The sequence below is a fragment of the Spinacia oleracea genome, chromosome 6, assembly GCF_020520425.1.
Source record: "Spinacia oleracea cultivar Varoflay chromosome 6, BTI_SOV_V1, whole genome shotgun sequence".
In the NCBI taxonomy this organism is placed as follows: domain Eukaryota; kingdom Viridiplantae; phylum Streptophyta; class Magnoliopsida; order Caryophyllales; family Amaranthaceae; genus Spinacia; species Spinacia oleracea.
In genome coordinates, this window is record NC_079492.1 from 129315037 (window position 1) to 129331912 (window position 16876).

The 16876-nt window shown below is 36.0% G+C and overlaps 3 protein-coding genes across 3 annotated transcripts; 1 reads left to right on the forward strand and 2 right to left on the reverse strand.

Annotated features, from left to right (window-relative positions):
* Nucleotides 1–958: 958 nt before the first annotated feature.
* LOC110787533 (ammonium transporter 1 member 2) lies at nt 959–3353 on the forward strand. The gene is made up of 2 exons (XM_021992165.2): nt 959–2096; nt 2576–3353. Exons 1-2 carry the CDS (start codon nt 1168–1170, stop codon nt 3120–3122), a joined length of 1476 nt encoding a protein of 491 aa, XP_021847857.2. The 5' UTR covers nt 959–1167; the 3' UTR covers nt 3123–3353.
* Nucleotides 3354–3562: 209 nt separating this feature from the next.
* LOC110787531 (cystinosin homolog) lies at nt 3563–6007 on the reverse strand. Its single transcript, XM_021992164.2, has 7 exons — nt 5618–6007; nt 5376–5508; nt 4675–4764; nt 4442–4566; nt 4316–4358; nt 4062–4179; nt 3563–3949 (listed from the first exon to the last, which is right to left on the reverse strand). The coding sequence occupies exons 1-7, from the start codon at nt 5734–5736 to the stop codon at nt 3786–3788; spliced, it is 792 nt and encodes a 263-aa protein (XP_021847856.1). The 5' UTR covers nt 5737–6007; the 3' UTR covers nt 3563–3785.
* Nucleotides 6008–10238: 4231 nt separating this feature from the next.
* Nucleotides 10239–16438, reverse strand: LOC110787570 (alcohol dehydrogenase class-3). Its single transcript, XM_021992205.2, has 9 exons — nt 16278–16438; nt 16043–16179; nt 14406–14452; nt 13994–14319; nt 12503–12585; nt 12341–12416; nt 11034–11191; nt 10771–10932; nt 10239–10636 (listed from the first exon to the last, which is right to left on the reverse strand). The coding sequence occupies exons 1-9, from the start codon at nt 16312–16314 to the stop codon at nt 10520–10522; spliced, it is 1143 nt and encodes a 380-aa protein (XP_021847897.1). The 5' UTR covers nt 16315–16438; the 3' UTR covers nt 10239–10519.
* Nucleotides 16439–16876: the final 438 nt, after the last annotated feature.

A 16876-nucleotide genomic window follows, 5' to 3' on the forward strand; every position in this document is an offset into this window, starting at 1 on the left:
ATTAATGTTACTTTATTTTCTATGTTGGTGTCACTTTTAAGTTCCGCTAACCAATGTGTTCGACTTATTTATAAGTGTGAACAAGTCACACCATCAAGTTGTTTGGTTCACATTTTCATTCCTTCTTCAACCTTTCTATTGAGTTGTTTGATTCTCAATCATAGATGTCCTTCATTATTGTAGCTCTTACTATTTTATTTCTTGAAATTCCAAGAGACGCGCGTGGAAGAAGATAATTAACGGTTTTGGATTCTCTGGAGTTTTAAAATAACTCTACAAGGTAGATCGAGTTTGAACAATATCGACCATTGATTGAAAAATCAATGGCTCATATATTATCTTTCCAAATTTTCTTCTATTTTTTCTCATCAATATTCACCCCTGGTTTTTCCTTCCCACTAATATGAGCCATTGATTTTAAAATGTATGGTTTAGATACAACTCTCTCTTGTCGTAGAGACTCTAGAGGATCAGGACTCATAATTAACAGTTTAACACTGTTTTTTTTTTAACACAGATGATGGTAATTTCCCCTCAAAAAAAAGGATCATTTAGTTAATTTTTTTTAGGGGATCATTTAGTTAATTTGATGGAACGTAGAACCAAAGAATAAAAAGCTGCTTGTAATTATAATTTTGAAAATAAATAAATTTTATATTTTTCTTAATTTACTTTTAAGTCACACTGATCAAAGGTTGTGATTAATTATTTAAGAAAAAATGGTCAAAATTATAAACTATTATGGTGGCTATAGTTTCTTTGTAGCCATTCACAAGCCTTACATTATTTAATGTACAAAAGGTCTTTTATGGTAAATAAATTTCAAACTATTAACCATGTTCACCTAAAATAAGAAGAGAAAAGAAATCCAAAAATGGTTTACCCAGCTGTATACAAGGAATACACGGAGTACAACAATATGCGGATAGATAGTAAACGTAAAATTAAAGTTGGTAAAAAATAATATAATCAATTGATACTCCGCCCTAATAGGAGGAATCTATAGGATTCTAGGAGTAATACCAGTTGTATTTGAGTTGGAAGAATATATAATAGAATCTCACATTCACACTACCACGCATTTCATTCTACCTTCTTTAAACCCTCGCCCCAACATTTCCATTTTCTTGCGATTTCTCTCATCCCACCACCACGATCGCCGCCGCAATGGCGTCGCCTCTGGTGTGTTCAGCCGCCGCTCTCAGCCCACTCCTCAACTCCTCATCCGCAGCAGATTACATCTGCCAACAAATTGCCAATAACTCCGCTTTAACAAGCGATGCTACCACCGCGGTTAACGCCGTCTACCTCCTGTTTTCCGCTTACCTTGTTTTCTCTATGCAACTCGGCTTTGCTATGCTATGCGCTGGCTCTGTCCGTGCTAAGAATACTATGAATATCCTCCTTACAAATGTCCTGGACGCCGCCACCGGGGCTGTGTTTTTTTACCTTTTCGGGTTCGCTTTTGCCTTCGGGTCCCCCTCAAACGCCTTGATTGGGCGCCGTTTCTTTGGGCTTTCATCGATACCTGACTTTAGTCAATCTTATGATTACAACTATTTCCTTTTCCAATACTGCTTCGCCATCGCTGCAGCCGGGATAACATCCGGTTCGATAGCGGAACGAACGCAGTTTGGTGCGTACTTGGCGTACTCGAGCCTCCTAACCGGGTTCGTGTACCCCGTGGTGGCGCATTGGTTTTGGTCAAATGACGGTTGGGGTAGCGCTTTCGCTACGTCCAACCTATTGTTTGGTTCCGGGGTTATTGACTTTGCCGGGTCAGGAGTAGTGCATTTGGTTGGAGCTGTGGCCGGGTTTTGGGGGGCATTCATTGAAGGCCCTAGAATGGGAAGGTTTGATCATTCAGGGAAAAGTGCTGGGGGGCTTAAAGGGCATAGTACTTCATTGGTTGTGTTAGGGACTTTCTTGTTGTGGTTTGGTTGGTACGGGTTTAACCCAGGTTCGTTTCTCATCATTGCTAAGGCGTACGGCCAAAGCGGCTCGGTGTACGGTCAATGGAGTGCCGTAGGGAGGACTGCCGTTACCACTACTCTTGCCGGTGCAACGGCTGCCCTCACCACCCTCTTTGTAAAGAGGTAAATTACTATTCCATATTACTCTCTCATTTTCAATAATGTTACTAAGAAATACTTTTAATTTCACATTTTACATTAATATTTTCACATTAGTATATGAATAGTAAACCTGATAAATATTATAAAGCGGAAGAGATGTGATTTTTGTTTTTCAATCTTGACTTTTGCATTCAAACATTGAATAATTCAAAAGTTGTTACTAAAAAAGGTTGTTACGGAGGAAGAGTAAAATGGCATATCATCGTACATTCGTACAACATATATATATATATGCAACACCTTAATGCATAAATAAATAGACTATCGATCTTCATATTTTCATAAGGATACATATAATGCGTATAATTATTTCTATTTTAATTTCTAACTTTATGTGGCATTACTCTGTTTAAAGTAAAGTATTGATCCCTATATTTGATTTGAAATCAAAAGTGTTGCGTTTTTGGGCTAATTATTGTTAAATTTGACTGCACACACAGGTTACTAGTAGGTCACTGGAACGTGACCGACGTGTGCAACGGGCTACTGGGAGGATTCGCCGCCATAACAGGAAGTTGCGCGGTGGTAGACCCATGGGCAGCATGCATATGTGGTGTAGTTGCAGCCGTTGTGCTAATATCATGCAACATGCTAGCAGAAAAGTTCAAGTACGACGACCCCTTAGAAGCCCTTCAGCTCCATGGAGGGTGTGGTACATGGGGCATAATCTTTACAGCCTTGTTTGCCAAGAAAGAGTACCTTCAAGAAGTGTATCCGGGACGCCCAGCCACCTCATACGGTCTTCTAATGGGCGGTGGGTGGCGGCTCTTGGCCGCCCATGTGGTCCAAATCGTAACCATATGTGCTTGGGTTAGCGTGACAATGGGGAGTTTGTTTTATGTGTTGCATAAGTTGAAGATGTTAAGGGTTACTCCTGAGGAGGAGACTGAAGGGATGGATGTTACTAGTCACGGTGGTTTTGCTTATAATGAGGATGCAGGAGAGAAGGATAAACCTTGGGCTTCTTACATGGCTGCTCAAGCTTGATGATGATGATGATAATGCATGGATCATTGAATTTGATTTGCATAATTATGTCCATAGTAGTAGTATATACTAGTAGTAGTTCACTAGTTTGATTCGTTTTTTGTCAGATTTTCAATAACTAGCTAGTAGTATGTGATTAATTAAGGGCTTGGATTTTGGCATTTTGGATTTAATTTGCTAATACAGTAATACGAACTACTTGATTTTGGTGTTAATGCAATTAATTATTGTTGATATTGCTAACATACTCAGTACTACCCTCCGATACGTCTTATTTTACTTGCTCCACTTGAACAATTTTTGACGGACGGATTGTCATTTTTTGGTGCTTACATATTACTTTGAATTGAATTTGATTGATTATACGTTGCAGAATACAGTTTTTGGTGTTCTGTTACGCGTATCAAGGAGCGCGTTTAGTTTACTCATACAGCATGCCATTACAGGATGAACACACTTTATAATTGTTCCCTATGGACATTCTTCATTGTACTGCTTTATAAACATCAAGATCGAAGTTATATACATGGGTAGCTGCATTGCTTCTCTAATTTCAGAGAAACAAGGTTACATTGGCCGAATTCCACCTTCATACACTTTGAAAGCAAAAGCCCTATGTATTACTTGATGTTGTATGCTCAAATTAAGAAACAATGCTAATAATTAATTCTGCTCTGTACTAGAGGATTGAATAGGGAGCTTCTGTTGCTTTCTCTTTGAGGCTGGGTAGAGCACATAATGTTGGATAATGAATAGAACATCGAAGAAGATCGATACCAAAGATAGTAGCGTTTTCCCTATATTTCCATAGAAATTCACCCATGATTCTGCAACAAATTAATAGGTCATATCAAACGTTAAACAACAAGAATATTAAGCAATCAAGCCTAGTTACAGTAGATGAAGCAAAACCACAGCAACCAGCCAACTATGACTTACTCTGATCAATAGATTGCATAGCCATTTGCCCATAATTTGTCACACCACCAGTCAAATCGAGCAAAATATTACCAATGCTGAAACCATCTGTGCTTTTTCGTCGAAAGTTCATGATTGCCTGCATATATTTATAAAAAACTAACTTTAACAATCTTCGCAAAAGTAGAATATAATTAGTGTTGTATAAGATATACGACTAGTTAATTAATTGTGAATTGTGATAGCTAAGAATTACTTCTACTTGGAATACTGACCTGAGGCACGTATTTGATTACTGTCATGATAACCTGAATAGTGCTGTCAAATTATTGAATGTGTTATATATTTCCCAAAAATGAAAGATAGAAAATGATTGGTTTAAGAGGAAATCGTTAACTTACTTGAAGACAGTGATCAACCAGAACCATGAATGTCTGTGAATAGCTACGAAAACGCAAACTGCAGCAGACAACCATACAGCACAGACAATCCCAATGGCAGCTTTCGAAAATCTCTGATTCTTTCTCTGTAGAATTAAATTAAAGTAAATCAATGGTTATATTTGATTCAATAAGTTAACACAGATGGAATCACATTGGAAGTAGGGTAATTAAGAAAAGGGGTGTAAGTGTACCTCATAGATGAAAATCTGGAAGAGGGTGAAGGCTGTCAAGAGTACTGCATGTATTGAGAATGCAACATCATTTGCAGCAACTGGTATCATCTGTCAACAGTCAATTCCGCTGCTATGTTAGCGTATTTTACATAATTAAGATGGGTCGCAACCAAAATCAGCTCAAATCGACTACACTTATGGCAATAAGGGGAGTAGCCCATGCGATGTTTCATGGGCCAGAGCGCGTTTCTTGACACTCTCCCCCTCACACGTGAGCTATGGCCCGACTCTGATACTATGGTTAAATATGGGTCTGGGCCGCACCCGTCATCGAAAGGGTCCACTTAACAAGACCGTATGAGGTTCCACCTTAAAACCATATGGCAATAAGGGGAGTAGCCCTTAGCCTTATTAAGTGATTAACTCTCTCATTTTTAACAGGGTTGAAATAATACAGAAATAAACTAGTGGAGCCCTAAAGTAGTGAAATTGAGGAATGTGCTAACACAAAATATAAAAAACCAAATTGCTTCATATTTTCTGGAATTAATACGAGACTGAAGCTATTGAATGCTTCGATATGATCGAGGGAACTTTTGTTATAAAGGTTTAGAAACAAATAATACTCTCCACTCTCCAGTCAATAACGTAATAGATAACTACTAGTATTGGTTTGAGACAATGCAATAATCTATTCTCCTGAATGATTATAAACTAACCTGGTCATCGCCAAATTTGTGACGATATTGAGCCTGAACAGAGGCGCTAAAGTAAAGAACCACATTGTATACCAAATACGACGAGTGTTTCGTCAAATTCAAGATCACAAAGTCGAAATTTAATCCCACCACACTGCCAAACACATCAATTCAAACACATTATCATCATCATCATACAGAAACTCAATTAATTAATCAAGAACAACAACACATCACAAAACAAAACAATTAAAATAGAATACCTTTTTCGTCTAAAATTCATGATGACTTGAGGGTAAAAACTGATAGACCAAGCAACAAAAGCGACCCATCCTAAGACTTCATACAAGATTTTGAGTTGTATAGAGTGCCACTCCGCCATATTCTTGTTTGATTTTTTATGATTTGTTTTTTCAATGTTGAATCAGAATTTAATTTAATTTAATTTATATATGTAAAAATTGGGGTGACAATAAATGTGATCTTTATTTTGAAAAGATTCACAAAAATCAAGAGATAAGAGAGGTTGGAAAGTTTCAACGATTTGAAGAAGACAATAATGATCCGTGATAATGGGGGTAATGGTAACGAGAGTAATAGAATACCCAGATACACGCATTAGTGCATTCAGACGCTAATGTGGGCATATGCAATTGTCATTTTTGGGATGGCTTCTTTCCCCTTTTAAATCTCTTTTTCTTGTTGTTTTAGCTTTATGGTTGTCAATACATGGTCAAACTGACTTGTGTCTGATTTTACCCGACTTCAATTGTTTAAAATAATATTTCGCCCTATGTAACATAAAAATAACCTAATTAAAAGATTTAATCCTATTTGCTCACAACTTAAATTCACTAGTATTGTTTGCACGCGATGCGTGCGAAACATATATAAAAATTAATTTTGTTTGTCAATTCAACTAATCGATCACCACAAATAATAGGCAAGAAAAAGTTGTTCACAAAGTTCATTTTAAAAAAAAAAATAGACAAAATAATGAAACAATGTAATACATACTACGTATTCTTTAATGGCGAAAGTTTTAAATTATACGTAGTAGTACCAAAGTAATTGAAAATATTGTAGTTACAAATCAATCGAATTCGTACATCATATCGATGTACCCCTTTAAAAACAAATGCATAAAAGGTGAATAATGGAACTCAGTCATCATGTAAAAAATTTCAAAGTGAATTTTTTTTTTTAATATTTAATATTAATGTGCAAAGAATTACTTACTTGTATCAGGTGCGACGTTGTCAATCGGTTGAAAATGATGGTGGTGGAATTGTACTTCAACACCCAAAATAGACTATAAACAACAAATTAGGTATAAACCCATTACTTTTCTTACCATTGGCCATATATATGATCCTGAAATGTTCTATTTGTAAATCTCAGTAAAAAAAAAATTGTTTTTTGTTTGTTAATTTGTGCATTACCATCGGATATAGCATCATGAATTGTACAATATATGTTTTATTTTGTTAATTTATGCATGAATTCGGGAGAAAAACATATTTCCGCGACTTCAAGAGTAATATTGGCAGGAGATTTTGGGTGAACTCTTTTTTTTTATGTACTCGTTAAAGAAATTTTGATCTTCCATATAAATAATAGAGATTTTGATAATTGTAAGTAATTTGTACTCCGTATAATTTTTTTTATTCTTTTTGTCTTCTTTGACTTTTATTTTATTGTTTCAGGGAAAGAAATTGAGATATTATAGGACTGATTTCCATAACTTTTGACTTTTAATTCTCACTGCTTTTATGTTTTGTGGAGAAACAATTCAATTCTTGTTGACTTTTTACCGTTACATTGCCTGATTTTATGTGAATGATAATTACTTGGGTTTCCTAATTTGAAAGATTGAAACAAATCATCAGTGTTTCAGATTAGTAAAGAATCGCAATTTAATTTCATGCGTGATTTATGTATGTCTGACTTATATGGTTTTCCTAATTTTTTATTACAGTAAGTTTTTTAAATTACTAAATAATCAGCTTTTTTTAATTGAATTGAATTGTGAAGGTGTGAGGGTATTATAGTCTGTTTCTAGGAGGACACCAAAAGAGGGATTACGTTATTTCCCCTCACCTATTCCCTTATGTAATAGAGATACGTTGCTAATGAACTTGTAAAAATTCGTTAGTACACTCAAGGGTATTTTTATACCCTTTTTCACATTTTTTTTCTCACATGATATGCACATGTAAGGGGAAATGTGAGGGTGCACACTCTCACATGCCACAGTTAGGGCTGTTCAAAATTAGACCGGGATCGGAAAATAGACCGAAATCAGACCGGGGCGGAATTTTAACTTTGGTTTTCGGTCCGGTTCGGTCCAAAAACGGAAGTTTTCGGTCCGATTCGGTCCAAAAACGGAAGTTTTCGGTCCGGACTGGTTGACCTGGTTTATATTAAATAAATCATTAATTTTCTTTTGTGCCATAAAATCATGTGTTATTTTATTTTGTTTTCATATTCTTGGTCTTCTATATCCATATCTACTTCCTTAAAGGTACAAGATCAAATTATAAAAGATTTTCTAACTATATTCAATCATTTCGGTCCAATCCGATCTAAATCAGGACGAGACTAGAAAAAACCTGCAGACCGAAATTTTTTCGATTGGGTATTCGGTCCACAAATTTTCTTGATTTAGATTTCAGTCTGATCTAGTTTTGGACCGATTTGCAGCCCTACCCGCAGTACACCCTGGTGCATATTTGTGCTAATGAACTTGCCGATAATACTTGTTGATCGAGTGACCATTTGTAGAATCTTGAGCTCTTCCAGTTACTCCCTCTGTCCCTAATGTTTGCCCTACTGGATGGTTAAAGAAAATAGTATTACGTCCAAAATCTCACAATTACTCTAACAAATTGAGTTCAAAGATATTAAATTATCGATAAAAACAGAAAAAATATATAAAAATTAAAAGAACATTTTTTTAAGGTGCTTGTTAATTTTTTTTATATTGTTTTAAAAAAAAGAAAAGGTACACAGAAATCAAGATAGTCTTTCTCAAGACTATATTAAGGTGTTTGTTAATGTCAAACTCTGTAGTCTATCTTTTCTCCAAGTGGGTGTTTGTTCACCATTATTCGAGAGCTTGAAATTTTCCACACACTATATATGTGGTATCCCACATCTTGAAAAAGTTGGTTTATATTCCCTTCATACCTTTTTGTTGCTCTGTTTTCCTCTTTAGATGTTCTTTTTGAGATTGTTCCATATGTAGAATAAATTTTGCCACTTGTCATCTGACCTCTCTTGTGCAAATCTTACACTCAATACTTAATAAAGTGAATTTTTATAATTAGGCAAATAAAAAGACACGGAAGGAGTACATGTGGAATAAACGCTTTATAATAAGGAACTAGTGTGTGGCTCGGGCAATGCCCCGATTGCTATATTGAATAGTTAAAATTTTAGTATTTTCTTGAGCACAACATTTGATAACATACGTGTATACCATAAAATGTAAAATATCCATCAAATTCGTCAACTACACAAACACGCTACGTAGTTTCTCATGGGAAATAATTATTCAATAACGTCATCTTACAATTTGTATAATTTGTTTTCTAATGGAACTAAGTGATTCAAATTAATAAGCACCAAATTAGATATGCAATGCATTTCTGTAGTTGATGCTTATGAGATTTATGACATCAGGTTTATTCATGGTTGTCCTAATTCTTTAATTATTACTCCGTATTCTTTTCCCAAAATAGTTAATAGAAACATAAAAAGTCACATAAAAATTTAGTTGTTTTAGATTTCATGTTAGCATTCATTTATAAATTAATGTGAAGATATAAACCACAATTGGTTGTTGGTTAAGATGGTAATTAGAGTTATTATCTACTCTTGAGGTCTTGAGTTCGAATCTCATTGTACGTATTGAAAGATTACTGCGTGACACGTACACATTTTTCTCAACGCCTTTTTATATATTAGTATAGATTGATTGTGTAACAAACTTGTTTGACTAGTCAAGTCAACTTCAAGCAAGTCTTAGTCTTGTGATAGGGCATGGTTTTTTTTTTGTTTTTTTGAAAGGAAAATTATTTCATTAATAAATAGTCATACGACATTTATAATATAAAAACACATATCTCACAAGTACATAATAAATTTAATCAAATAAAGGCTTCCTTCATTAAAACTATGGTCGTTGAATAGATTTTACACTGTAGAACGTCTCCCATATATAACTCTGGAACATGCAGCCTTTTCAGATAGAAGGTCTAACGTTTTATTGTAGCCGGGAGAATGATTTTGACTTAATTTATCTGAATGTAATCGGAAAATTGATATTTGTTGCTATCCCATATAAAACTTTACCAACAAACTAATTCTACATTAATTCATTGGAGTGAACGACGAACCAAACATACTACTAAAAGTAACTCCACCATAGAGAGACTAACGAACAAGGACGAACACCGCCATATGATAAAAATTATTGAATTTAAGATATAATAGCTAAATTAAATGAAGAAAAATGATCAAAAATAGTTTAATTCTAAAGAAATTAGACTATTTTCGACCTATAATGACCAAGAAAATAAACCATAAAAAAGGAGAGAGGATGAGAGAGCGGCGAGAGTTGGTGTGCAGTATTTGTTATAGGACGTCAACATGTTCACAGAAAGCAAAATTTGGGTCCTTACTCCCACCTGTTGCCAACTTTAGATCCAACTCCCTTGGATCGAAAGAAAAAGTCAGGATAGGATAGTAACGACGCTTTATAAAAAGTTCATGTTCCGCACAACTATCGGTTTGGAACAATGTGACAACTAATTCCGGTTTGGAACAATGTGACAACTAATTCCGGACCAAGGGAATATCTCCACATGAAACAAGGGTAAATAGGTTAACTCTGTTGTAAAATACTCAACATTGAATTGCATATTTGCATGATGATAAAGTATGTCCTGAAATATGCAAACTTGATTTAAATTTAGGCTTTTGATGATCCAGTGCTGAAATTTCCAGCTTAATGGACGCAGAGACACCTCAAAAAGGTTCACCATGTATCCATTTCCCTGTTTCGTCTGCTACCTCACCCGGAAATACATATGAAAGCTAGGAAAGAAAAACATCATAGACAATCATAGCCATGCTGCATTTATGGTGATTCGTTGGTTGATTTATTCATGCGCTGCCAATACACATCGGAGACAACCACCTTCATGCATGAGATCAAAAGCCTTGTTAATGTCTGTGAGGGTCAAGTTATGGGTTATGTACTCATCAACCTTGATCTCCTGCATAAGTGCAAAAAGGTAAAACACATTAAGAAATTGTGCACCAGAAAAACAGAAATTAAGAGGTCGAAAATATTGGAAGTTTCATCCTTTTAGGGGTTTTGAAAACAGTAAGCACTTTGGACATTACTCACCTTCTTCATGTACTTCTCCACAAGCCAAGGTACTTGAGATCGGCTCTTAAAACCACCAAAAGCTGTTCCCTTCCAAACACGGCCGGTCACCAGTTGGAAAGGACGAGTAGAAATCTCCTGACCAGAGGCTGCAACACCCACGATAACAGATGTTCCCCAACCCTGCACATTTTTTTACCCAAAGCAAATGAGTGAGATCTCAAATCTATACCTATATGTTGATGGCATGGAAATTTACAAGGCCAGTCTAGCTACAAACTCACTTTGTGGCAACACTCCAAGGCAGATCTCATCACAGAAACATTTCCAATGCACTCAAAGCTGTAGTCAACTCCTCCATCAGTGAGATCCACAATCACCTGCTGTATGGGTTTGTCATGATCCTTTGGATTCACAAACTCTGTCACTCCGAAATTCTTAGCTGAAACATTGAGTTTGAGAAAAATAAAGAATTTTGAGTTAGTACGGAGTAATATCTGAAGGATGAGCACAACAAACTCTTATCCCCGCTTAGGTAGGTCGCAATATAAAAATCTGCACGAGAGTATTTTGAATGCCACATAAAATTTCAAGTTCCGCAACCCAGGGTCTGTATGAAAAGATCAATTTAGAAACGCATTTGTATACAGTTATCCAATCACAAGGAGAATAATAAGTTCAGGAACTCCGCAGATGATGCAAAAACGCTTTCTGGAAGTATGTTTAAGCACAGGACAAGTTCATTTACACTTTTGTTTAATTAGCATTTATGGAGGGTCGGGGGGGGGGGGGGGGGAGGGAGGGAAGAGAGAGGGAAAAGAGTGCGATTGATAAAAATTAAGAAGAAAGGAAATCACTGGGAGAAATGGGCATATAAAAGTATTCTTCTCCAGTGACCCAGATTTCAGTATTAAGATAGCCATTCCATAAATGAAAGTGCTAATTCCACTTTTATTCAGAAGTAGAACACAAACTTAACACCTGCTGAATAACTTAATCCCCGCAGTAACGATCAAAATTAGAATGCCAAATTAGCATCGGAACAATAAACTCCAGGAGACAAGCAACCATATCCCGAAATACAAAAACTGTACCCAAATGTGCTTCAGTGTTGTACAGATAAACGAGCAAAGGATTATAAAAAAAACAGACATCTTCATAGAACAGACATCACGTTACCAGCCTACGGACAGATAGGCCTCAGACCACTAGTTTGTTAACATATTAATCATAAAAAATAAAAATAAAAAGTGGAAGATCGATCAATGCTATGGGAATGGAACATTTTCAATAATTTATTAGTTGGCCTTTTTCTCGCAGCTTATCTGAGATTTGATCAACAATTGAAGGCAGTAACAGTAGCATGTCTATCAAAGTTGTGTAGGAGAAGAATTAGGAATGTAGACAAAACAATGGCTTGCAATCAGATGATTATAATCAGATATTCCTATGCCAGAAAGTGAGCCCACACAAAACAAACTAAGTATCATTAGATAAAATAGATATGTAACAGGTGGTGGTGGTATCATGGTACCAGTCAAGGAAACTGGATAAGATATTGACAATCTGGAATAAGGAATGAAGACTATACCTACGTCAAACTTCTTGGGATCGATGTCTACACCAATGATCCGTGAAGCACCTGCAGTTTTAGCACCCTCTGCAACCTGTTGATGTAGTATGCAATTAGATCATCAATAAAAGAGAATAAACTTCACTTAAATTAACATAAATAGGTTCACTGAAAACTTACAGCAAGGCCTACAGTTCCAAGACCAAAAATAGCAACGTTGGACCCGGGCTCTACCTTTGCAGTGTTCCAGACAGCTCCAAGACCTGCAGGAAAATCAATGCGAATATTAAAAACGATGTTATTCCCCTAGTATGAACCCTAGTTTGGGGGATGGGTGGAAATTCAGTGCATTAAACAAATAGGGACGTCCATTTTTTTATAATTGGGGCAATTTTTTAGGGACGTATGGGAGTACAAGGCATAAGCTACATAACCTTGTTGATTTGCTACCAAGTTCGCTCGTACCTCCTTGCATTATCAAAACAAAGTGTATGCTCTTTAACAACAAGGTTATGGAGCAAAACTCTAAAAGAGTCCTGATGTCCATTATCAAACTAATCAATGCTTCACTAGCATATTACTAATAAAAAAACATAGTCTTCAATCTCATACAATCATGGACTGTTTTTCTGATGAATTTTGTGTTTTATAAACTGGAAACGACAAAAGGATATGAAGTTTAGTTGTACTCACTAAGACCTACAATCAAACAACTCAAAGCCCAAAATCCGGCTCACTGAGAAATACGTGATTCAAAATTGAGGGCCCCTAATTTCACTAAGAATATTAGGTAGCTTCACTTGTTCATAAGGAAGGAAGTTCACATGCTTTGATGCCTCATAAAGACCACCATAGATATTGTCCGTATAGACAAAATTTCTTGTTCATATCATCTGAAATCATATACAAAGCTTTAATTTGAAATAAAACACATCCAACTATCCTTCCTTGACTAGCACTCGCCTATGCATTTTCTTATCGCACACACTTTTCTATAATCAACCTAACAAGCTGGAAGACAATCTGTTCACACAAAATCTACACTACTTCCAGCCACAAAAGTTACACAAGCAAAAGTTAGCTAAAATAAGACTTCTACACAACTTGGAAACTAAACAAAATTAGCAAATATTCTGAGACTATATAAGCACCAATAAAGTGTTTTTGGATCACCAATTTTGCTAAATAAATCGACCCTTCAAATTTGTTTGACCCTTCAAATTAATGTCCATTTCCGATGGAGCCAAAGATTCATTTGTTCTTTTGGTTGTGGGATGTAATGGACTAAATCAAAATGGCTCTCAAAACCTCTTCACTTCCTTTCCATGAAGTAGAAGATGGTCGTCCCGTTATTGCTTTTGGGTCAATTGGAAACAACCTCTCTGCAATTGCAGGGATAAGGTTGCGTACACACGACCCTCCTTACCCCGCTTCTTGCGGGAGCCTCTTTAAGGCAATGGGGTAATGATACTGATGACATCACAATTCATAACTAGAAAGAAATGTCTACTAGCCTAAAATGACAGAATATAAGTAACAGAAGTAAAGGGATACAAAAATGACATACTCTCATTAACAAATTGAGCAAACCAGAGATGTAACAAGAGAGAGCATGTGACGCTAGTGAATATTCTGGTAGCTAGAATTCTAGAAATAATATAAGCACCTTACCCGTAGATACACCACAACCAAGAAGGCAGACTTTATCCAAAGGAGCTTGTGGGTCAATTTTTGCAACACTAACATCATGTACCACAGTGTACTGGGTAAATGTTGAAGTTCCCATAAAGTGGTAAATAGGTTTTCCCTTGACAGAAAAACGACTCTGGCGATCATTCATCATAACTCCAGCTCCAGTAGCTGTCCGGATTTTTCCACAGAGGTTTGTCTTTCCTGACTTGCAGAATTTACACTCTTTGCACTCTGCTTGGTAGCAAGGAATAACATGATCTCCAGGTTGCACCTCTGTTACACCTTCGCCAACACTCTCCACAATTCTGCATCAATAAAATTCAGGTAAAATTGGATGATGAACACTGAAGAAAGAATGATGAGATATCCACGAATTCTTAGAAGCACATACCCTGCAGCTTCATGACCGAGGATACATGGGAAGAGACCTTCAGGGTCCTGTGACAACATAAGGTTATTTAGATAATATTTACCAAAGACTATGTTTTGCAAATTAAGCTTTATGCAAAGTGCAAAAGACACAAGACTCTTCACTGGTCTGAATCATTACATCAGCTATTACACAAACTAGCTAATGCAGTAATACTGTGCATGCTTAACCAACATGGCCAGATGGTGATTTAACCATTTGAGTTCTTCCAACATGGGAAAATCTCAACCACATAAATTCACACTTCACAGCTTAATTAGAGCAATTCAGAATATTTGCAATCCAATGGAAATGACGTGCACGTATTTTTATCTCATATGGTGGTGTTCATTTGATCCGAACAATCCTTTTAACTTTCTTGCTCTTCTTTCATTTTCTCTTTCTTGATTACTTTTTGTTTGATGGTATTCAAGCTACACATCCAACCCGATTTACCACAATCCAAACCCCATAAATCCATTAACATATTAAGGAGTATCAAATAATTCATACAAGGCCCTTTTACTTTGCTCCCTCCATCGCCATTTTTTCCGTCCATTCCTATCATTCCTAAAATGTACGGAGTAGTTATTCTAAAGATTTGAGTGTTTGACCATTTGATGCTCAATTTCTCAATCATTCTTTCTAATACCAAGTATAAAAAAGGTAAATAATTAGTTAGATTTTAACCCCTAATTCCGGATATGTAATCCAAGGTTAACAACAAGCAGTTTTTGAAATGCATGTTATCTAATTGCATGAGAATGCATCTTATGATGCCCCCTTAAAAGATGGGTGTCTAATCAAGGAACTAAAAATGATACAGGAAATGCAAAAAAAAAGAGAGGGGAAAACTCCGTGCAAGCAGCCATAAGCTACTCCTACGACCCGTTTGGTAGCCTGTAATAAATGGTGGGAATGGGAATAAATCTAAGTGTTATTTGGTAAGAAAAGTAACAACATAATATCCATGATGATAAAACTTTATCTATGTTTTTCTTCATAAATTTTGCATTCCCACCCAATACCACTTCCCAAATGGTAATCAATATTTATGAAGAAAAATAGATAATTTTGAGTGCACTAGCATTACCATGAGAATAAATATTGATTTTCCTTACAAATTTACCTAGAAATTCATTCTCATTGACATCCTTTATAACCGGCTAACAAACGGGCAGCTAGTGTGAGTAACATTAGTCTTGAAATCATGAGTGTAAGTAACATTAATCTTTCTTGGAATTCAACTATTTTTCCACTCGAAGAAGCGAAATTGACAGCCACAACAAAAAAGCTTAGTGTATACTGTATAGGGTTACATCACACTGGCGTCGCTATACATAGAATTAAGGGAAAAGATTAAAAGGGGAGGAAGCAAAATTGACAAGGGAATTGAATAACATTTCAAAAGCCAAGACTTTTCAGACCACCATCGCCGATTTTGAAGATTAATTAAACTAACTACCCCTAAAATACCCTAAAAACAATCACCAACCATCCAATATTCAATTCGAGAAATCGTAGAGCTTAATGTAATCGCAAAAATAAAGAAGAACATAACAAAACAACAACAAAATTGATGAAGAATTGATGAATATAAGGAGAGAAATAAAGTAGACCTTGCCACTCCAAGTATAAGCATCAGTGTGACAAAGAGCGGTGAAGAGAATCTTGATTCGAACTTCGCCGGCTTGCGGCGGCGCAACCTCTACATCTTCAATTGTCAGAGGCTTATTGGGTTCCCAGGCCACCGCCGCTGAACATTACAGATCAAACACCACTTTTAGGCATCGAAAAGGATGGTACAAATTCAAGATAAAAAAAAGGAGAGAAAATAGCAGAAACGGAGAATACCTTTGCAGGTGATGACTTTTCCTTGAGTGTCCGCCATTGATGAACAGGTAGTAGTGATTAGAGGTATGAGTTTTGTTTTGTGTGGTGAAAAATGGTGAGAGTTTGGGAAATGAGAATGTGAGCTTCTCCGTATATAACGAGGTGGCAAGCAGTACTATTTGATATATGGTCAATTTTTGAAAAAATTACAAAAATAAGAAAAGGTGAGGCTGATGTCTGTTCATCTAACACGATTGACACTCGACAGACCCCTACTTCACTGGGTCCGTCCGGTTGTTACTTGATAATTTGTTATGAATGATTGATGTTCAAGGCGTTTGATGACATTGATCTACACGATTATATGGTGCACCCGGGTGTATAAAAAATAGCGATGAACGATTAAACCTGAAAATTTTCATGTTTAATAAGTTCAGATAAAATCAAATAAGTTATAATCATGTCTAATAAATTTAATAAGTTTCAATCACGTCTAATAAATTTCAATATTTCGTATTATTACTGTTAAGATCCAATGAGGTCCAATAAGGTACTATTAGTTCCAATCAAGTAAATCAGTTTTGACAAGTTCCAATAAGTTCAAATCGGATAAATTAGGT